Source organism: Sarcophilus harrisii, chromosome 1 (genome assembly GCF_902635505.1).
Source record: "Sarcophilus harrisii chromosome 1, mSarHar1.11, whole genome shotgun sequence".
NCBI lineage: Eukaryota > Metazoa > Chordata > Mammalia > Dasyuromorphia > Dasyuridae > Sarcophilus > Sarcophilus harrisii.
The window spans coordinates 18,417,932-18,441,005 of record NC_045426.1 but is presented as its reverse complement, the minus strand read 5'-3'; the positions used below and the strand labels follow the sequence as shown (position 1 = coordinate 18,441,005).

The window sequence follows — 23,074 nt, the reverse complement described above, 5'->3', positions numbered from 1 at the left end:
GTCAATAACTGCTTGCTGTTGAGTTGATTTATCTCATCCCTTTCTCCTTAAAACCAAACCAAAATCAGACCCACAGCAGAGCCCAACATGCCCCTTGGTTTTCTGTTTTTCCTTATTAAAATTAGAGTAAAATCCCCAAGTGTTTGCTGCATTTTTAAAGCTTCTTTCTCCGTGTGTTTCTCATGGCTTTTCTCTGATTTCTCTCGACAGGGGACAGCTCGCCGAACAGCTCCCTAAAATTCTCTTTGATGCGATGCCCATCATATGGATAAAACCAAGTAAATATGTCTAATCACAACGTTCTGAAGACTATCTGGGAGGGTCTTTCTCCCAGAACCCCCCAAACCCCCAGAGCTTCTCACGGGCACTTTTAGCCACAGACGGAGAACCTGGCTCTTAGTTGTCGGCACAACTTTGTCGACGGCCACATGGCCACGTTTGCTGGCTTGGCTTGGGGGCCGGAGGCTCTTAGAACTTCAGCCCAAATGTCTGCTGTGGGGGACAGTGTTTGGGGGCTAACCTGCTCTGCTTTCTGTCCTCTGCATCCCGGAGAATGTGTCCAAAGTGGAGAGGGCCTCTTTTCTCCTCCCCCCCTGGATTTATGTTGAAAATCATGAGTTTTTGCATCTTTCCCACCTCCCGGATCCTGATCTGACAGTTACTTGTGGGCACCTCAGAGCCCATTAGTGGTGTCCCCCCAGAAGGCTGGCCAGGGGCCACGGGATACGACCTTTGTGGTCTGAGGGAGGGGTAGTGAGAGTTACCCAGACCCCGTCCCCCCGAAATGGCTGCGTTCTTCCTAACAGTCATTTCCCACCATTACTTTTTCACAGGCCTTCCTTCTGGATCTGCATCACGATAAAATCATGCTTTTTCATACATTTAAATATAGAATCAGTTTGGAAAAATTTCCCCACGTTTACACACACATTTCCCCCCCCCCCCCATTTCTTTACTGAATGGCTAAGAAGGCATCTTTAAATAGGCCCTAAGCTGACTTTTTTTTTTTCTCATTAATTTTCTCCTCCCAAGGACAGGACCTAGCACAGCAGGTCAAAAACTGAGCTAGCAAAGACCTGGGTTCAAATCCCACCTCAGATTCCCTGCCTGCTGGGAAACTCTTTTTCTCATTTATAAATATTTGTGTCACTGACCCCCCCCCCCCAATTTTGTTTCGGCCCTTAAACCAGTGCTTGTTAAAAAAAAAAAAAAAAAAAAGCTGAAAATCTATATAAGCAAGTGCCTCCATATGGAAATTAAGTTCTACTGTTAAAAAAAAGCCAAGATAAAGGAAATGACAGAAATAATAAAGTTCAAAGGATAATAAAATTCACCTTACAGAATTGCTATCTCAATCATCTGGTATAATGTAAAGTACTTCATACATGTCAAAAGTTCTGTTCAGAACAATCAACTCTATAGTTACTATACTATAGTCTCTATAGCTACTTTCCCCCTTAAAACCACTATTTTTAATTTGAAGATTTTTTTCCCCTGAGGCTATTGGGGTTAAGTGACTTGCCCAGGGTCACACAGCTAGGAAGTGTTAAGTGTCTGAGGTTGGATTTGTACTATATATATATGTGTGTGTATCAGTTGCTTCGGACATGAGGACATATGCCTCTGACACAGATTAGCTGGGGGACCCTGGGAAGGTTATTTAATCTCTAAGCTCCCAAAGCTTCAAGTTGGAGAACTATGGCAAGAGCTGCTTTTGTGGAGGGAGTTCCGTTCTCCTTCTCCCTTCCATTTAGAATAATGAAGTCCCACATCCCAATCAGATATCAGATACGCAGAGAGGTGAAGGGGCGGAGTGGAGTCGGTGATTTAGTCTTTACCCAGCTGTGGGAGCTGAGGCAGGTCCACTTTCTCTATTCTGATTTTCATGGAAGAAATGATCTTCACCCACTGATCGCTGGCGTTTGTTTTCTTAGAATACTTACAGACCTCTCTCATTTTTCTAGTTGAGAAGTCCAAAATTTTGAAGACCATTGCCTACACGTGTCCCCTCTACAAGACAAGTGAGCGGAAAGGGACCCTGTCCACGACCGGCCACTCTACCAACTTTGTCATCGCCATGATGTTAGAGACAGACCTCCCTGTCCAGCACTGGATCAAGCGTGGGGTGGCTCTGCTCTGTCAGCTGGATGACTAGGCCAGATAGATCCAGAGCACGAGACACCTGAGGCCCTCGCGTGTCTTCAGAGCCACCGGAGACGCCGCCACCTCCAAGAACCTGCGTCTCAGGGCCCTTCCTGGGCACTTAAAAAAAAAAAAGACTTCATTTATAGAAACCTTTCCCCCCCACAGAAACCACTGTTTAATCCGGACTTCACGTGATGAGCAAGATAAACTTGCTGACATCACACTTTGATTGTGAAAAGAAATTTTATTATTTTTTTAAAAGTATTACCTTCCTCCTTTTGTGTAGTCGATTTTTTTTTTCTATTTATGGTGTATGCATGTATACAAGAAAGAATCTGATGAAAGAGAATGAACTGGAATTATTTCTCCCTTGCCATTGTTCTAGATGTGGTAATTCCATCATTCAGTCCTCGAGTGGATCCTGGATCTCCCTTAGGTAGGTCTTCCCTGCAGTGGTGCAGATTGCCACCCATCCATGGTCTCCTTCCTGTTCATTACAAAGTCTCCTCGGTTTGCAGAAGATTTCCTCACTTTCCCTTCGTATCTCGTAAACACCAGTGGAGAACACAGGCTGCCTCTGTTCCTCTTGCTCTCGTCTTTTCCCCATTTTCCTTTCCTCGACATTACTCGTTTGTAATTATGAAGCCTTCTCACATTTTATCGCTCTCAAGCATTAAGTGCTATGTGCTAGAGACCATGCTAAGCGCTGGGGAGATGAGGAAAAGTGAAAAAGAAAGCTACTTTCTGCTCCCAAGGAGTTTAGATTCTGATGGAAGACATTATTTTAAAAGCTGAAAAGCAGGATGGGAGCGAGCCGAGAAGGCGCTCATGGTGGAGGGAGGAGGAACGGTGGGAGAGTTGGGAGAGTCAGGAGTGGAGCCTGAGAGGGAAGGACGTGTGGGCAGCTGTCCTGGGCACGTCCTTAAAATGGAGGTTGTGGGAGGAACTGATCCATCAGAGCAAAGAGCGCGTCTTTTTTCCCTACTGCTTTCCTCAAGTGAAAAACAAAGCATTAATAGTCTGTAGTAGGGCTATTACATATTATATATATTACATATGTCATATATACAATATGTATATTATATATTAATAGTGGGGTATAGTGGACAGGGCGCTGTCCCCAAAAGAACAAGACACAGGCTGTGTGACCCTGTACAAGTCAATGTTCTAGGTAATTCTCTTGGACTAGAAAGTACTGACCCAGAAACGGGAGTTTCCTCTGCTTTTCAATCCCTACTTTCCCCAACTGAAAGCCGGAGCAAGGATAGCCCGTGTTCTCCTGATGCTTTTGAAGCCACCATTCTCTACAGCTGAAAATCTAACCCCTCACAAAGTATTTGTTGTAAAGGAAATTACGAGATTGTAGATTTGGAGCTGGACAGGCACTACGGACCATCCTGTCTATTATTTCACAGGTAAAAACTGATTCCAAGGTCCCTGCCCAGTGCCAAGAGGTGTCAGCAGTGGTGCGGGGACCCAGGTGTTCCAGCATCCAGAGATGTTCTCCCCTCATTCACTTAGGAGAAGCCTGGCTCAGGGAGGGAAACTCGAATGGGGCAGCCGTCCATGGCGGCTTCTCCTCTGGATGGCATCTGGTGGGCACAAGGCCTACTTTCCTTTGGAGAACTTGTAGGCAATGTCTAATCACCAGTAAAGACTGCAGCAAACAAACCAGAAAGGATGCTTAGAAGGGTGACAGAGAAGTCCCACATATAGCTGCTCTCCCAGCTCTCCACGCCGTTAAGCAGAAACATTTCCACCAACCCTTTTGATTAGACTTTCAGGCTAATTAATGACTGAAAGATGATGGGAGATGAGGGATAATGGAGATAATTTTTCTCTGCCTTTACAAGGGTGATTAGGTTGAAAATTGCAGGGACAAAAAAACATTTTTCTTGGTTTGTGTAAGTTTATGGCATTAAAAACTAGAGACTAAATTTGTCATTAAAATATATTTTTATTATAAATTTCCAAATGATGATTGACGGGTTTTTGTAATTGCTAAAAATCTTAGTGGATTTTTGGAGATTTGTAGCTAGGATTAAGGTTACAGGCAAACAATGTTCCTATTCCTAGAGGGTGATATTTGCAATTTTTTTTTCCTGGGAAGAGGAAGATTTCACTAAAAAAACTATTTTACCAAAAATGGGGACCAAAACAGAATTAAGCTAGTTTGAAATGATTCAACAGAATGAGATTGTTTAGATAATTTAGTAGCTAAATCGCCTAAATTGAAATAGACGATACAAATCGAGAAGTCAAAGTTTAGTGATTAATTGGTGGAAATTTATAAGGGAAAGATTCAGTGAAGTTAAATTACAATATGATTGAGAAATGAGTTTAAGCAAAAGTAACTACAGTAAGATGAAGTGTGGAATCGGAGTTAAAAAGGAAGGTTAATTGTGAAGTTGGTAGACTGTAGTCAAAGTGAAAGGGGTAAGTAGAGGGGAAGTACAAGAGAGAAGGTTTAAGCTAGCAGAGATAAAAGGAAAATAGGTGGAAGCTTAAAGTTGAAGTCCTTTTGCATTGATTGTGGGAATGGAAAATTTGAAAGGGTTTGGAGTTTGGGAAAGATCTGAGAAGGCTTTTTATCTCAGTGAGAAGGACGTGAGAAACTTTTTGGAGAAGTATCTATGAGCAATTTCAAAAAGTTATAACCTTTGCCAGATGGAAACCATAGAAATAAATTGCAAGTATGGAAGTATTTGAGAAATGGTAGAGTGAGTTCTTGTGAGTTCTAAAAGAGGGAGCTGAATCTTTGACAATGAGCTAATGGAAAACAGCGGGTCTGTAATCTCAGATGCTGACAGCTAATGAATGGCTCTTGGGAAAATTCAGATTTTCATTGTTAACTATTTGTGGTTGTAAAGACAGATTTGATTTGGTTGAAATTTGTCCTGAAACTAAGTTATGGTCTCGTTTACAGTGAGATCTGTTCTCCTTTTAGGATAATTGTGGTAAATGAGAACTTAGTGCAAGATGCTTGATATTTAGCATTAAGGAAATATGCTTGAAAAATGCCACGATCAAGAAAACCTGAGTTCAAATCCATCCTCAGAAATTTAACTACTTTGTGTGATCTTGAGAAAGTCAATGAACTTCTGTTTACCTCAGTTTTCTTAATTGTAAAATGGAATAGTAAATACACCTTCCTCCCAGGATTGTGGTAAGGATCAAATGATATAAAAATTGTAAAGTGCTTAGCACAGTGCTTGTTTGGCATATTGTGAATGCTATGTAAATGTTAGCTATTATTTTTATTACATGTAACTATTCTATACTGGGTTTTTGAATGCAATTAATATAAAATGTCAAATTGATAGTCGAGGTGATTTTCTACATAAGAAGATTTGGAAGTTGGATTCAACTGAATCGATAATTATTTGAAAGGCAAAAAGTTTTGCGTTAGTTTTAAAAATACATATTACTTATGTGTTGTTAGATTTCTGATTTTTTTTGTATTGCAAATTTTGTGAAACAATCACGCAAGAAATGCTGTTAACTTGGAAAATAGTGCCCAGATGGTGATATTTTTGTATCATTAGAAAATTAATTTCTCTTTTTATCTGAATATTGTTAGATTATGAATTGGTTTGTTAAATAATGTTTGAAAACTATTAAGTATTTAATTAGCTTTGTTTTGCTTCACAATGGATAATAACACAATGTTGGAAAAAATGTAGTGCAGGCTTTGTCACCTTGTCTGTGAGTTTCCTTGGGAGCTTTTGTTTGGCCAAGGTCTTAAGATCTTATTGGATCTGCATCATGTTGGAAAGTCCTAAAGCAATTGATCTCTCCTAGCCAAAAGGTTGGGAGGACGGGACTTAAAAGTTTGAGTAAAGAGTGAGTTTTATCTGAATGATCGATTATGTTTAGCCATCATGTGGACTAGAAAATTCTGATGCACAACAAAAGTCACTGAGAACTCCAAGAATAAGTAGTCAATAATTAATTGGGTCCAAGTTGTTACTCATGTTCAGAAACCCTCCCTTTAGCTACTTTTATATTTTGGGGAGAATACTAAAAATAGAAGGGGCTGTTGTAATTCACTAATTGGTCAATTCTATTCTTGCTTGGCTAATTAAGCAACTGGCTTAATTAACTGGCAGTTATGCTTGGCTAAGGGAAATGTCCATCAATCATGAACATTTTGTCAATAGTCCTTTCATAAGTCACGAAATATTCTACAGATCATAGGTCATATCAGCAGGGACTTTCCAAAGGTTATAAGACCCTTTTTAGCAATATTGTAGTTCTTCAACAAGTCATAAATCTCCTAGTGTTTGATGAACAGTATCTTAGGAAGTTGTAGGTTTGAATGAAAGATTAGTAGGAGTGGACTACTGGGATTCATAGGAGTGAGGAAACAAATGAAGTTATTATAGATGTTACAGAATGTGTATGGGTGTGTGTGGGAGTAATACAGAAATTAACAACATGAATCCAGATGATAAATAAAAATATAGTCATCAATAGTTGTAAAAAACATTCATAGTTCTTATTCTAATAGCAATAGCATATATAACTAACTGAAACTTAAAAGTATTCTGCTTAATTCACTAACACAATTACGGATAACATTACATCACAATAAATTGAATAAACTGATTAATTTGAGTAGGGGGTCTCGAAATTATCAAAATCATTTGTAGAAATCATAAAATTATATCTATTAATAGTATATATTAAAGTTACCTGTTTGAGCTAGTTTAATATCAGCAGACCTTAATTTTAAAGATTTTATTTTGTTTTATGGGTTAATAGACAACAGAGATATCATTTAATTTGGAAACTTATAGTAGCCAACATTTTTCTGAGTTTTTGAATGAATGATCATGTATTCACTGTTTATGTGAAGTTCCAGAATGTGGTTATTCCTAAATTCTAAATATTGATTTCTGTTCCAGGATGCATTTAAACTAAAAATAATAAATAAGGTAAGGCGAAGGTCTCATGTGTGCTTAATGTTAACAGTTATTGCAACAGCATGAGAAAAGCAATAATAACAGAACCATATGTTGTGATTAGTAAAGTTTTGGTATTTCAGGTGAAACCTCTTGGGATTGAGTTCTGAATTTAGCTTTTGGGAATGATTTTCTGAATTGTCATTAAATAGTCTACCATTCAAAGGAAAGGCCACATGCTGCCCAATCTGGGGATTGTTACATGTGACTGTACCTGGAAAACTTGAAGAGACAATCTTGTGTAGTTTAGAGGATCCTTTTGACTCAATTTCCCCATTTTGCCATTTCTATTTTGAACAGGAAATTTTCCCACCTGGTTAATTCTGAGCCTGGATAATGATACCTTGTGACTAATGTGGAACTTTGTTATATGATTTACTGTTCATACTATAAGTTATTTAGGACTCTTTTTTGGAATAAAACAGAGATAAAGGAGTTTTCCCCTGTTATGTTTATATCAGGTCAGTCTGTACCCTTGAAGAAAGAGTCTTGATATTGTCATAACCGTGTGCTTACTTTTTCCTTTCAAAGCAGCCTTTTATAATTAGGGCTGGTGAATTGTAGAAGGTTTTGTCATTGCAATACTAAATCTATTAATAGATTAATACTAAAACTCTATCAACTCCAAATGCTAAGCAACTAGATGGCACAGTGAATGACTTTAGAACCCGATCTTAGAAACTTAGTAGCTGTGTGATCCTGGGTGAATCACTTTACCCTGTTTACCGCAGTTTCCTCATCTGTAAGATGAGCTGGAGAAGGAAATGGCCAATCTCTGCCAACTATCTGCCAAGAAAACTCCAATGGGATTATGAAGAATTGGACAAGACTGAAATGACTGAACTACAAAAGATGAATTTCTAGGCTTTTCATCTAATTAAAAGTTAGCTCCTTAAAGTATCTCCTTCTTCCTGGATAATATGACATAAAATATATCTTCAAAAGAGGGGGATAGGATAAAGATACACAAATTTAAATTTAAATAGAGTAGTAAATGTCACATTGGGAAAGCAATATGATTATACTTTTTTTCTCTGAGAACAACATCTTACTGCTATCAGTATCTTTCTATATTTATCTTTCTATCATCTACCTACCTGTGATTAGTTTCTGAATGTTTCTTTTATTAAAGCTTTTTATTGACAAGATATATGCATGGGTAATTTTTCAGCATTGATAATTGCAAAGCCTTTTGTTCCAATTTTCCCCCTTCTTCCCTCCACCCCCTTCCCTAGATGGCAGATTGACCCAAGTATATTCTTTTTTAAAACATGTTTTCATATATATCATGTTTGGAAAGAAAAACCACAAGAAAAAAAAAGTGAAAATAGTATATAGTCAGTGTCCATAGTTCTCTCTTTGGATGCAGATGGCATTTTCTATCCAAAGTTTATTGGGATTGCCTTGGATCACTGAACCACTGAGAAGAACCAAGTCTAGTTGATCATTGCATAATCCTGCAAACTACATAATTTTTAATCAGTCACGTTATCATCTGGTCTTATCTCATAATGCCAATTTTACTAGATTACATTTAAATATTCTGTTTATTTTAAACTCATTCCTCATGTTCCCCAGAACGCCATAAGGTCGGCATTACAGTCCAAAGAAAGCAGCTGCCTAATGCATCTTGAACTGTCAGGATGGCTAACCGATAACTCGGGTCAAAGCAGGTTTTGTTGATAATTTTAACTTGGGTCTGGATGGGAATAGAAATGAAAGAAGGGCTGGAGAGGGGTAGAGGGGCCATTCCTCTCCTATGAGGACTTCCATTTTTATGTTCTCTTAGCCAGTAAAGGCCAAGATATTAAATCCTTTCCATTTGTCTTTTGTTTGTGTTTCCAAACATAGCCAGCCCACATGTGAAAAGCCAATCTATTGCCAGGCTGTCTTATGATTAGGTATTTATAGCAAGGCTATTCACAGCATTGTAGGAGAGGGAAGATTGCTTGGGTGTCAATGAAAATCTTCAAGCTGGTTACGTTCTTAAAATTTCCAACTTCAGTTTTGTTTGACGGATGCAAGGACAGGTAAAAAAAGACTGGAGCTTGAGTGTATAGCGAGTTCTTTTTCTAAGCAGAGCTGAAATGATTGCAGGATTTCCTATAATGCCTCGGATTTGAAGAAGCGAGGCTGATTTTATGCTCTCGTGAGTCTACTTGTTCTTGTGCTGTTTTTTAAAGTGTTATTAAGTGTTTTAAGTGGTTTTTTTTTAAGTTAGTGGAATATACAAATTCTCAACATTCTGGGGACAGGAAATGCATTCTGGGAGAGGATGCTACAGGTGCTAAAAGATTTGCTCTCTATTCATCATTGGGCTTAAAGATTTCAATGCTTTTAGTGTCTTACTAACATGTGCTTGTCCCCCTTTCCCCTCCATCCCCTTCTTGAGAGGTCACCTTGTATAGAACATAGTCAGAAAGACCAGGTTCAGCTCCCTGACTTTGACATATCCTATGTGGCACTGGACAAGTTACTTGGGTGCCCTCACGCAGATCTACTAGGAATATAGATGAGTAACTGCTGTGCATTGGTGGAGGAAATGTCCACACCAGGAGTAGGAACAGTCCATCCCAATGCAACCTCAGCCTGGAACTGTTACTGAATTTTCTCTTTTCAGCTTGCTATAATACAGGAAAGGGAAGGAATGGAAGAGTGAATGAGGTTCTCAATCCAGCTCTTACTGAAAAAATTTACATTGCTCTACGTCCTGAATTTTTAAGAGACTAAATTTAAATCCAATACTATTTTCTAGCGTCTCTAATAGAAAATAACTTTTTGTAACTGTAAGTGCATGGGATATTGTATGTGTGTGTAAATGCATGGGATATACATGTGTGTATGTGTGTGTGTATGTGTTATAGATTTGAGCAAACTCTAAGCAAATAATTCTTTGAGGATCGGAGTTATCCAAGTGGAAGGGATGTGTCTTGGGAAATAGTAGACTCCCCATCACTGGACTTCTTCCAAGCGGAAGCTGGATGACCACTAGTCTGTGATGTTATAAAAAGGTCTCTTGTCTAGGTATTGCCTGGACCAAATGACTTTACTGAAATTTTTTTTCCAGTTCTGATAAGTCTGTGATTCTCTAAATGATCATGTTCATTTAATGATCATTACGTGTCCCCTGCTTTGGAAGTATGGATGTAAATGTTTTCTGATGGTTTAAAACTAGGAAATAATCAATTCAGAAAGACTGTGTAATGAAATGAAATTTTAAAAAATAATTATTTTTCAGCATTTTCTTCAGTAATCAGTTCTGCCCCTCTGGCGATTTTCTCCAGTGCAGCTGTAATTTGGAGTTTACAACTGAGAAAAACAAGTGAATAATTTAAACATCGCTTAGATTGTGGTTTAAAGCAACACACACATCACATGAATAATTACATCAATGATGAAGACTTGGACGATGACTTTGACACCCAGTTTGTCATTCAGCAGAGTTTACAGGATATATACAAGCCTGAGACCATACAACATGCGGAGGAGAGCGAGAGGTAAGGGTGTCCCCACTAGAGAGACGCTGAATGTGTTCTTTATGACAATGTTTGTGATAGATCATATTTCTATGTAATTGTGAATGAGAGAAAGCTTGGTGCAATGTACAGAGCCTCAAAGCCAGGAAGAACAGGCTGCAAATCCCTTGTCTCACACACATCAGCTGTGAGACCCTAAGCAAGTCACACTTTGTCTCAGTACTCAAAGATTTCTTAATCTTTTGTGTCCTAGACCTCTTTGGGAGTTTAGTAAAATGTAAGGACCCCTTTTCAGAATCATGTATTAAAATGCATAAAATAAAATGCACAGCATTAGTCCATTAGTAAAACCCCTAGCATGTGTTAAGCATTATAATCACTTTGTCGTCACAAAATAAATTAATCTTATTGAAATACAGTTATCAAAATATATTTTTTTTAATTCACAAGGGGAAAAAGGGTTTGCAGATTCCAGGTTAAGAACTTCTGGTCTAAGATGTTAAATTATAGTGTTAGTGGAGGCACTTATTTCCCCTTGGAGTTCCCTAAACTAGTGAAAACACAGGACCTGTCTCCATTCTTTATGACATAACAATGCACCTTCTTCAAGTAACCTTCTGGAGAATGGGTTGAATAATTGATCATTTCTCTTTCACAGATTAAGAAAAACTCTCTAAGGGTTTAAGTGACTTGTCCAGGATCACCCAGCTAGTATATGTCAGATCTAAGACATCCTTCTGGCTTGGGTTTTCCTTTTGTTATTCTTGCTTAAAATCATTGGCGGTGTGTTGATGTAAATGGTCATGACACACCCGTATGTGCATTTTAGTCTCTACTTGCCACAGTTTGTTCCATACTTTATTGTGTTCGCACTGGAGTAGCAATTTTTTTCTTTCTTTTTAAAATTTCCATGTAGTCTCCACTCTTCTTTGAGCCTGGAATATAAGAAGATTATTGAAGCAATCAAGACAGTTAAGTACCCTCCTTATTCTACCCTCAAGGGTTTATGGTAAGAGTTGATTTTAGTAATTTAAGGAACTTATCTTTCCCTTTGGAACAACAAAGAAGTTATTTCTCCAAGCAAGATGGTGGGAAGGAGGATCAATTAATCTTCTGGGCTCTTAGAATGCCTCAAAAGCTTTGGACAAACATAGGCTGTCCTAGGAACATTAAAGACAATCCACATTTTATAGATGGAAGGGGCTTCTGAGAGGTTGTGACTTGTTTGAGGTCACAGAGAGAGTAAGTAGTAGATCCAATCATGCAATAAGCATTATTTAAGCACCTGTTGTATGCCAGATACTATGCTAAGTGAGATACAAAGAAAGACAAAAGACAGACCTTTGAACCCGTCATTTGATTCCAAAGCCTTTCCTTTATGTGGCCCCACTTGTTGGACCTTCCATGGAAAATTGATAACCACACTCCGTTTTTTCACCTCCTGTATACCTTGTGGATGGAAGGCAATTGGCTAACTTGGTGAACAGTCATTTAACAAATCCATTCACTCAATATTCATCAACTACTTGTTTGGAGGGGAGTCTAACAAAATGCAGCTCGAGGAGTTTGCTCCAGTAGGTGGAATGGGATGGGTCCAGACAGCTGGGTCTAACTACAGGACCCAAATGGGCCGAGTCTGCTCAGGGGAGGGAATGTGAGTCCTGGCCCCCCATGCCAAAGGTGAGCTTGCCTCCTACAGGTGAGGAAGATGCTCTCTCAAAGCTGTCTGAGCACGTCTCAGCATTTGAGGAGGTGGATGAGGCAGGCTGGCTCCCTTTACACCACGCGGCAGCCCAGCTAAACAAGCACATCTTGGAGCTCACTCTGAAAGGTAGCTGCTTCCCTTGGCCTCTCCCTCCCACTCCTGGGAGCCCCCCTGTTGATTAATCGCTTTTATCCAACGGGGTCTTTCAGGTTCACAGCCCAGACTGTGGGAGCGAACTACTCGGAAAGGTGAGACGCCACTCTTCTTGGCGGTAGACAAATGCCTCGTGGAAAACGCCAGTTTTCTTCTTCTCAATAATTGCGACCCTGACACTCAGAATGAAGAAGGCCATTCTCCTTTACTCATGGGTAAATGCAAACCTCCTGTACTTAGATTAGATGTGGCCCAACTTGGACGCTCCAGAGGTGAATGGGAATTGGGGTAAAAACTCTTGATGTTGGTGAAGGATTTTTGATGAATTTTGGAAAGGAGCTTTGGGGAATAGAAACAAACCCCTCCTTACCTCTAGACCCTGAAAGCACACGTATTGGGTCAAATGCTCAGTATACACTGATCAGGGAGGACGGCTGGGGTAGTATTATTTCTGCCCTCCAAACTTCCAAGCTGCAAAGTGGGGCAGGGAGAACAAGTCTTGGGTTGAAGCTACTACTACTAGGAAGTGGTGATGGACAAAAGAAGAAAGAGGTGTAAGAAAGGTACTGTCAGTGCAAGTTAAATTTTCTATCTCCAATGGTCCTAATTTAATTAAATCTCTTGAACTTAGAGACAAGCATCTCCAATTTTAGTTTAGTTGGCCCTTGGATGAGACACACAGTTTAACACCTGGATCATGTTTAGTGTCTTACTAGCTCAGAAGGACCTTGGTTTAATCGTCAAAACATGTTGTCTCCACGTATTAGGGAAGGACTTGAGTGGAAGTGTTTTAGAGGGGAGAGAATAAGCATTTTATAGGGCCTACTATGTGCCAAGCACTTGACTGAAAGTTTTTCATAAATATGTTATATTTTCTCTCCTTATAAACTGTTATTCCCGTTTTACAGGTGAAGAACCTGAGCCAAACAGAGCTTAAGTGATTTGCCCAGAGTTCCACAGTTAGTAAGAATCTGGGCCTTCCTGTTGGGCCAGTGCTCTATCCACCCCACCACTAGCTACCAGTATCTGGAAAAGAGAATTTTGCAAAATTTCTTTATTTGGTTTTCCAAACAGGGTAAACCACCGAGTCCTGACAAGGAGGGAAGGTTGTTTGCTCTCCTAACCTTTAGCTCCTTCAGCCTCTTTCTTCCATGCTCTCCTAGCCATCAAACACCATTCCTACGACATGGCTTCCTTGCTGATTACCTTTGGAGCCAAAGTCAACCTGCGTTGTGTGAACAAGAGGACCGCGTTGCACGAGGCCGCCCGGCTGGGCAGGAGCGACCTGGTGGACCTCATGCTGCGTTCGGGGGCTGAGCCTGACCCACAGAGCACCTATGGATTCACACCGCTTGCTCTTGCTGCCCAGGGTGGGCACACGGAAGTTATGCAACTCTTACTACAAAAGGGTAAGCAATTCCAGCTGTGGAGACTCCCACCACCCAGAGGTGCTTATCTCAACCTCTCTGGGACTGGGTAGAGGTCTAGAAATAAAATGATTTTCCCAGTCGGGGTCCCCAAGTTAGGAGGCCCGATCCAATTATTAGATTTAGAGCTAGAAGGAAGTTACAGATGGGGAAACTGAGGCAAGGAGTAGGGGATTTGCCCACAGTGACACAGCCATCAGCACTTTCTAATTATCATCCCCCAAGTTACAATCTCTTAGGCTAGGAGTTGTGAAGGATAAGGTTCTTGAGGGCAGGGATGTCCCCTTTTCTATTTGCATTCTCAGTGCTTAGAAAACTGTTTTACAGATCCTCGTAGGTACCTGGTGATTGATCCCCATGCCCATTAAAAATGAAGCAACTAAGATTTATCTATGGCCACATGAGTAGTGAATACCGGATGAAAATAATGGAAAAGAATTATTTTTGTGTGCACAGTAATTGGCTTATATCATGAAGTGAATGCTGAAACAACAGAAGATCCTTGTATTTCCTCGAAGTTGGCATCTCCTCCTTAGCACGCCCTTTTTGCTTGGGGTTAACTTTATTATATAGCTTCTTCCAATCTTTCTCCTTATTCAAACTCTATTCATCCTTCTAAAAACAGATCATGGAATAATAGAATCTGAGATCTGGAAAGGATGCACTAATTCATATTCAACTCTGCTTCTCCCATTCAGTTGGCACTCAGTCCTTGTCCATGGTACTGCCTCCTTTCCAATTAGAATGTAAGCTGACTGAAGGCAGGTTTCTCTTTGCATCCCCAGAATTTCATAATCAGTGCAATCAAAATGAGAAGGAAAGCAGGAAACTGGGACAAAAATTTCTCTGATAAAGACCTCATTTCTCAAATACAGGGAAGTAAACCAAATTTATAAAAATAAGACCCACTCCCCAAAAGGTCAAAGAATAATAGGCAGCTTTCAGAAGAAATCAAAGCTATCAACAATCACTTAAAAATGCTCTATTGATCAGAGAAATGAAAATTAAAACAATTCTAAAGTATCACATCACATCTATGAAATTAGTTATGACAGAAAAGGAAGAAGGCGAATGTTGGAAAGGATATAGAAAAAGTAGGGAAAAAGTTGTGAACTGGTCTGATCATTCTGGACAGCAATTTGGAACTATGTCCAAAGAGCTATAAGTCTGTAGGCATATCCTTTGATCCAGGAATACCACTACCAGATATGTATCCCAAAGAGAGCAAAGAAAAAAGGAAAAATTGTTCAAAAATATTTATAGCAGCTCTTTTGTGGTGGAAAGAATTGGAAATTGAGGGGATGTCTCTCAATTGGGCGAACGGTCAAACAAATTGTAGTACAAGATTGTGATGGAATCCTATTGTGCTCTGAGGCATTATGGCTTCAGAAAAACTTGGGAAGACTTATCTAAATATGAGATTTAGCTATTCTGACCAAGACAATGATTCAAAACAATTCCAAAGGTTACATGATGAAAAATGTCCATCTCCAGAGAGAGAATTGATGTACTCTGAAAACAAATTAAACCATATTTTAAGTTTTTTTTTAGTTACTTTATGCTTTCCACTTATTTATTTTGTTTGTTCATTTATTTGTTTTGTGCCAAGACCAATATGGAAATGTGTTTTGCATGACTTAACAAGTACAATGGGTACTAGCCTTCTCAATGGGTAGTTGTGAAGTGGAGGAAAGAGAAGTTAAGAGCTCAAAGTTACAAAGTGAATGTCCTCCTATAATTTCATAGTTTTTGCCCATGATAGATGTTCAGTTGTAATGAGGATTAATAATGGGGAGAGTCTGCAAAAAAGACACTTGGGGTTCTTCATCAAAAGCCGTCAAATTTTATTTGCCCTCCCAGGGGCTAATGTTCTCTCACAGGCTTCAGATGCTTCATCCATTTTGCTTGAAGCTGCTGCAGGAGGAAATCCCGACTCTCTGACTCTGCTGCTGGAATATGGAGCAGACGCCAATGTCCCCAAAAGTTCAGGCCACTTGCCCATTCATGTAGCTGCTGATCGAGGGCATTTACTGTAAGTCCAAATAATATTAATATTATTTAAATTTCAAAAAGTGTGCTTTACCATGATGGTTTCCAGTTCAATTCGGTTTGATTCAGTAACAGTAGGTCCAGCTCAAGTCAACAAACATTTGTTAAAGACCTACTATGTGCCAGATGCCAGAAATAAAAAACAAAAAAATTCTTGCTCTCCAGGAGCATATTTCTATTAAAGAGTTGCATGAACCTAGATAAGTACAAAAAAATAGGATGGCAGTCTGGGTGCAGCTTTAAGTTGCGATAACTTCAAAAGTATAAATGTCACAAACTTGCAAAAAATACTTTAAAGGATAATTACTTTAAAAATAATAGCTTTTTATTTTTCAAAATATATGAGAAGTTTTAAACATTTGCCCTTGTAAAACCTTGTTTTTTCCTCCTTCCTTCCCCCCATCCCATCCCCAGATAGCAATCCAACATAGATCAAGTGTGCAATTCTTATAACTTATATTTCCACATTTAAAGGATAGTTAAAACATTGCCATGTTTCTTATTAAAATTCAACATAACTACCATCTTGGCCATAGATTATTTTAGTCAATAATTGACTAAAAGAAAATTACCTTTCTGATAATTGATAGGAAGGATATTGGGAAGCATATCTACCTGCTAAGGTTTCTGTAGAAGTAGTCATTGCCTTCTGTGAACTCAATCTGGAGTATATAGTGCATGTTGGGAAAGTGACATCATAGGGCTGCTACAAATGAATGAAAAAAAAATATTCCTGCTTACTATGGCCTAGGACTGTGTTCCTTAGTGAAGATTCAAATGTAAAAGGGAAGACAGTCCTTGTCTCCACAGAACTAACCTACATAGGAGAGTGATGGACAGTCAGCTAGGGTTGAGAAAACCATAGGGATGGTAAGGGGAACCATAGGGACAGAGATTGACATAACTTTTCCAAAACAAGCTGATGGAACTCTTCCAACTTGAGCACATTTTCCAAAAGATTTCTGGGGACTTGATAAATTTTCAGCAACTTGTAAGCAAAGTGGTGGGCAACATGGTCTCCTAGTGATTTTGGTCTACTCTGGGTGATCTATAAATGGAAAAATGCTGGAAAAGACTGACAAGAAACTGTTGAAGGTTTTAGAGGTACAGTTGATGGGTCTAAAGCTAGCAGGTAGGTGGTGCAGTGGGTAGATGCAACCCCAAACATTTACTAGCTATGTCATCCTGGACATGTCATTTAACCTGTTTATGTTTCCTTATCTATTAAATAGGGTAATAATACCCACCTCCCAGAGTTTTTGTGAGAATCAAATAAGATAAATTTTAGGTTTTATTATTCTAAATACATGCAAAGATAGTTTTTAATATTCACCTTTGCAAAATCTTTGTGTTCCAAATTTTTCTCCCTCTCCTTCCTTCTGCCCTCTCCCCAAGATGGCAAGTAATCCAATATAGGTTAAACATGAAGTTCTTCTAAACATATTTCCATATTCATCATATAAGAAAAATCATAACAGAAAAAAACACAAGAAAAAACGATGCAAATAGACAAAAAGACCGAAATCTTAGGCTTTGATCCACATTCAGTCTCCATAGTTCAAATGAGATAATTTTTAAAGCATGATGGGCACATGGAATGTGTTTAATAAAGGGTACCATGTTTAAAGCTGTTAGTTGATAGTTTGCTTAAGCATCAATTAAATATGTAGGTTACACGCTAAGTCAGTGGGGAGCAAATATTGATCCTAAAGACAGAAATGCTTGTTCCTTGGTTGTATCCAAAGAATTACCATGAGTTGAAATTGCTTCCATGATTTGGTGATTATTATAGGTTAACAAACTATGCCTTTGTTGTAAAATCCTAGACAGATCAAGGGGAAAGGCCATGAGCCTTGGACAAAAGTCAATTCAAATAGTATTCCAAGACACCTTTCAGACTTCATGCATTTGCACCCTTCTGAGATAAGACTTGGGGTTAGGTCTTGAAGGAACTAATTATCTGCCCTATATACATGCAGCACTAGTCATGACTTAGGTTGTTTAAAATAGGAGGCAGTCTTGTGCCAGGAGCGATGGCAACTAGAGTCTAATTTCCCAATAGGGGATTCATTGACGTGGGAATCATTATCTCAGCTGCAAGCCGCTGTTCTTGGCCTTGAAGTTGGGCTGATATTGAAAAATCCCCAAAACTTGTATGTGAGATACAGACACTAACCAATCTAAATTCTTTTTTTTTTTTTTTTTTAAATTTAATAGCCTTTTATTTACAGGATTTATACATGGGTAACTTTACAGCATTAACAATTGCCAAACCTCTTGTTCCAATTTTTCACCTCTTACCCCACCCCCCACCCCCTCCCCTAGATGAACCAATCTAAATTCTGACAAGGACATGTAACTAGCCAGGAGTCGGTGTTTGTTCTCACCAACGATGAATTGGGCATGAACTCTATGAGAGGAAAATCCTCTTGGTTTTGTGCCTGGTATTATGGAGTTCTCAGTACATGCTGAGCATTGGATGAAGCCTTTCAGGTAGAAACACAAGCAATTAAACATTCTAATGGAAAAAAATAACATTTAAAAGGGAGCTAGGAGGGGTAGTACTCCAGAAAGTGAGTAAAGGCATGAATGGTGCATAGTAAGTGCTTTTTAAACGTTTGATTGATTGATGAGACAGTAATTTTCAAAGCTGAAGGCAATCTGTAACTCAAAGGAGCAGGGGCCACGACCTAGGAAAGCCCCTCCAGGAGGATGCCATGATGGGGAGCCAGTATTTCAAGGATGATGGTCAATGAATGATCCTAGCTGCAGGATGAAGTTCTATGAGAAGTGATGTAAGCACCAAGGAGGAATTGGGCTTGGCTGGCTCACCACAAGGGGCAGAAGTTGGGTCTTGGGAATGGAATGCCACAGGAGGAAGGGAACAGTAAAAGTGTGCGTTAAATAGGAGACAATCCTGGTCCATAGCCATGGAACTCTACAGGATATCTTTGGACTTAGGGGTCGAGAGGTCACCCTGGCTCTGATGTGGAAAAGATTCCCCTGTCCCTGAAGGTTAGGGAGGCCATGTAAGATGTTTAAGACCCGAATCAGGGATGTTCAAAGAAAGATGCTGCAAACTCACACCTGGAGAACAGCAGCAGCACTGACACTTGTCAGCACAGAGTTGTTGTCTCGAAGGAACTAGAGGAAGAAGAACATTCTGAGGGTAAGGGACTGCTTTTTTGTTCAATTGTTCAAGTCATGTCCAAATCTGCTTGATCCCATTTGGGGTTTTCTTAGCAGAGATGCTGGAGTGCTTGGCCATTTTTCTCCAGCCCATTTTACAGATGAGAAAAAGAGGCAGACAGCACTGAGTTACTTGCCCAGGGTCACACAGCCATATCCACTGCACCACTGAGCTGCCCAGATGGGCCACCTTACCTTTGGATATATGCCACAGACTGATACTGAATTTTCACTTGAGGAGATTCTGAGAAGTGATTGGGACTTTTTCCTTTTCTCTTTACAGAGCACTGAAGATTTTGGTCCCTGCCACTGACGCGGCTGCCATTAAGAGCAGTGGGATCAGCCCCCTTCACTGTGCGGCAGCTGGAGCCCACGCCCAGTGCCTCGAGTTTCTCCTCCAAGCTGGCTTCGATGCCAACTTCATGCTTGACCAGAAAATCTGCAAGCACTACGACGACCAAAGGAAGTCGGTCCTGTACTTTGCTGTATCCAATGGCGATGTCTCCTCGGTGAAGCTGCTCTTGAATGCCGGGGCTCTGCCCAATCAAGACCCAGTCAATTGCCTCCAGATTGCCCTCCGCATGGGCAGCTACGAGCTGGTGAGCCTGCTGCTCCGGCACGGGGCCAACGTCAACTACGTCTGCAGAGTGAACCCTATGCATTTCCCGTCGGCGCTGCAGTACACCCTCAAAGACGAGATCATGTTGAGGCTGCTGCTGAACTACGGGTACGACACGGAGCGGTGTTTTGACTGTCCCCATGGGGATAAAGTTCATTCCCGCTACACTTTTGAAGGCTGGACCTCAACCGTTATCCGAGATACACCGGTAAGGACCGAGTGACTTGTGTGGATTTATGTGTGTACAATCTTACTATTTAATTGGAAACAAATGGTCTTTATAAACAGGCATGGAAAGTCCACACCAGAAATACGCACAGAACCTGTGGTGATTCAGCTGGAAACGCCTCCATCATTGCCTTCGGAGATGGTTCTCAGAGGGCACAATTATAGCTCAGGGGAGGCAGCCAGGAGTTGTCATGTGACTTCAGAGCACCCTTCCCCCACGTGTTACCTTTGATGTTTGCTTGCCCTTTACTAGGACGTGAGGCAGACACATTCATACGTGTCTTTGGGAGACAGCACATGCGCTCTGTTCTCTCCAGGCCAAATAATGGGCCATGAATTGCCACAACCAGCTTGTAAAGTGGGTTGTGATCTTTTAATTTCTCAACCAATTCCAATGCTCAAAGATCAAGGAATAAGTTTAGAGGCAAGTCAGAAGCCACTTAAAACAGTGGCGAGAAGGTGCTGTCCTCTGGAAGAGTATAACCCGACAGAACTGGGTAATCAAGCCACCTTGTTTGCAGATTCCTGGGTTCCCCAAAGACGGGCTGGATGTCATTGTTGCAATGCCTCTTGGATGGGATAGACTGGGCCCCTCTCAGAACACAGAACCAGGACACATTGACTATTGAAGAAGCTTCTAACTTCCCTAACTTTGAGCTCTATCATAGCTTTGTACTAAACTCCCCTGAATACGAAGGGTGTATGGGAGTCCTCCCTCATCTCCCATGGTGTGGCCACAGACTTGTGCACTCAGCAGTGCCTGAGCAGGGCCAAGGGATCAGCTCTCACCTCATGTTACTAAAAACCAACTCCCTCTAGGTGAAAAGTGAGGTCTATCATGATCCATCTGTGATTTCATTGTTTTAAATGCCCCTTTCAATGATTTGGTATTAAAAAATGTGAACTTGATGACTCTCTTCCAAAAAAGATGGCTTCTATCTGACATCAAAATTACTTAAGATTCCTTGAAAGATATAAAGAGAAAACCTCATATGAAATCCCTCTGATTAAAAAGTCAGGCAAGGTAAAAACAAGAAGACATATGATGTGCACTATTGTCATGGAACACTTGAGGAATCTAACTTGAGGGATTTCCTATGAACGGCGACGTGCTTAGATGCTCCTGTCTAAAGATGAGATCCAGTTATGACAGGGCTGGTGCGCCAAGTAAATGCTCATGTTTTCTATCCTCTCAGCCCTGACAGGACTTCATTTTGTAGGTGTTGCCTTGCCCAGAAACTCCAGGTGTGCTGACAGTACCTTAGAGTCTCTTCTGTAGAGTAGCCACCCTCACTGACTCTGATCCCATCATTCTCTTCCTCAGTTCTGCGAGGTGATCACTCTGCCGTGGCTGCAGCACCTGTCCGGGAAGGTCATACAGGTCATGCTTGACTATGTTGACAGAGTTCAGATCTGCTCCAAGCTAAGAAGAGTTCTCCAAGAACAGACATCATGGTCAGAAATCAACTCAGTACTGAGTAAGTACTAGGGCTTTTCAGCTCAAGCATTGATGGCCCCTTTTTTATTTTCCATCTTATTAAGAGCCATCAATCTCCCTAGTGGAAAATTTGATGTGTAGAAAAAAACCCTATTTATGATTTATTGCTATTACCACTTTCCTCTAGACCCCAAAGTAACATTGAGTGCTCCAAGTACCATTTCTTCCCTTTCCACGTAAATTATGGTTTAATTTTGAGGTCACAGCAGTTACCCTCATTTACATCTGGGAGGTGTGCTACCTGAATAATTGCAGTGATTCAGTAGGTGTAGAACATGGGGAGACTGTACAGACCGAGTCACTGGGAACCTTCTCCCATCCTTTTATTCCCAGACACTATCTTGCCTTCCCATTTCTTGGTGATCTTTAGGCCTTAGAATGCAATGACATCAGGGCTTTACTGTGAAGTCCTTAGGAAATAAAGTTGAAAACCATAAAGCCAGGTCTCACATGGGACTTACCTGGTTTCACATTTCCGATTTCTCAATACCATAAGTCTTGACCCAGGTGGGCAGAAATGAGAACTGAACAATATTCCTTTAGAAATCAGGCTAAAGAAGAAAAAATCGCTAACTTGTATTGTCAGGTCATTCTTACATCTTTGCTAACCAAACCCTATGTTTATCCAAAGATAAAGCAACTAACTCTGGGGATAATCTATCTTTTCCCCCCCAACTTTAGCAAACCCTCGTTCCCTAAAACATCTTTGTCGTCTAAAGATTCGGAAATGCATGGGACGCTTACGTCTGCGCTGCCCCGTTTTCATGTCATTTCTTCCACTACCCAATCGGCTGAAAGAATATGTGCATTTTAGAGAATATGACCTCTATGGACAAGGATGCGTGGCAGGGACCTGGTAACTGAGGTACTTCAGGAGCAGAAGACACAGGTGTGGGAGCTAGATTCCTTACAACAGGAAACATTGTCTTGCTCCTGGTTCTCTCTAGCATGTATTGGCCATTAACCTTCCCCCTTGCCTGAGCTGTTCTGAACCCCACCTGTCTACCTATCCGTTTACAAGTAGAGCTGATCATGGCTTTATACAAATAGATTTAGATCAGGGATTTGTCAGCCTGAGAGCTCATGTGTGAACTCCCTGCAGTGACAGGAAAACCATTAAGCAGATAAGTGCAAGAGAATGGGGGTCACAATTACCTGGAGGCCTGCCCAGTGTCCCACGTGTGGGCAGGAGCAGAGGGTGGGTCTGAATCTGTTTTCTGGTCCCTAGGCCCCATTCTCCGTTCACTACCACACCGCTTCCCTAGCGGAAGGAAAACGTTGCCTCAAAATCTCAAATTAACTGCTCGCTTGAAATCTTTCCAAAACTATCCATATACTTTTGCACTTTAGTAAAGAAAGGATTCTCAAGAAAATGGAATCTTTGATGACTTATCTTGTAATTGTTTTTATTTTTAGCACATTTTTACTGTATATGTTGGCAGATGAATGTGATGGGATGAAGTTGGGTGACTTGCCTCTAAAAAGCTGTAAACGCCAGTTTCTATGTGTAGAAATTTAGATTATTAAACATTTTACATGCATCCCAAGAATATCTGGCTATGCTTATATTCAGGCAATAAATACATCAATATTCTGATATAAAAATAAAATGTCAGAGAAC

General features: G+C 40.4%; 3 protein-coding genes across 5 annotated transcripts in view; 2 read left to right on the top strand and 1 right to left on the bottom strand.

The window, feature by feature from the left end:
• Window positions 1-7,635, top strand: part of DNAH12 (dynein axonemal heavy chain 12) — a 133,327-nt gene extending 125,692 nt beyond the window's left edge. For all 3 annotated transcript variants that reach the window (XM_031953093.1, XM_023498082.2, XM_031953085.1), the window contains 2 exons: window positions 211-278; window positions 1,965-7,635. In XM_031953093.1, the coding sequence (XP_031808953.1) occupies window positions 211-278; window positions 1,965-2,155 (259 nt within the window). In that variant the 3' untranslated portion in view covers window positions 2,156-7,635. The remainder of the gene's footprint in view (window positions 1-210; window positions 279-1,964) is intronic.
• Window positions 7,636-9,038: 1,403 nt separating this feature from the next.
• On the top strand, window positions 9,039-22,687 carry ASB14 (ankyrin repeat and SOCS box containing 14). The gene is made up of 11 exons (XM_012543538.3): window positions 9,039-9,139; window positions 10,348-10,606; window positions 11,502-11,556; window position 11,587; window positions 12,285-12,416; window positions 12,500-12,658; window positions 13,607-13,852; window positions 15,731-15,902; window positions 19,392-19,935; window positions 21,280-21,433; window positions 22,135-22,687. Exons 2-11 carry the CDS (start codon window positions 10,485-10,487, stop codon window positions 22,311-22,313), a joined length of 1,764 nt encoding a protein of 587 aa, XP_012398992.2. The 5' UTR covers window positions 9,039-9,139; window positions 10,348-10,484; the 3' UTR covers window positions 22,314-22,687.
• The window catches only part of APPL1 (adaptor protein, phosphotyrosine interacting with PH domain and leucine zipper 1), a 52,773-nt gene continuing 45,512 nt past the window's right edge, over window positions 15,814-23,074 (bottom strand). Inside the window, exon 23 of the transcript XR_004232072.1 lies at window positions 15,814-15,900. The gene's annotated coding sequence lies outside the window, so the exon portion shown is untranslated. The remainder of the gene's footprint in view (window positions 15,901-23,074) is intronic.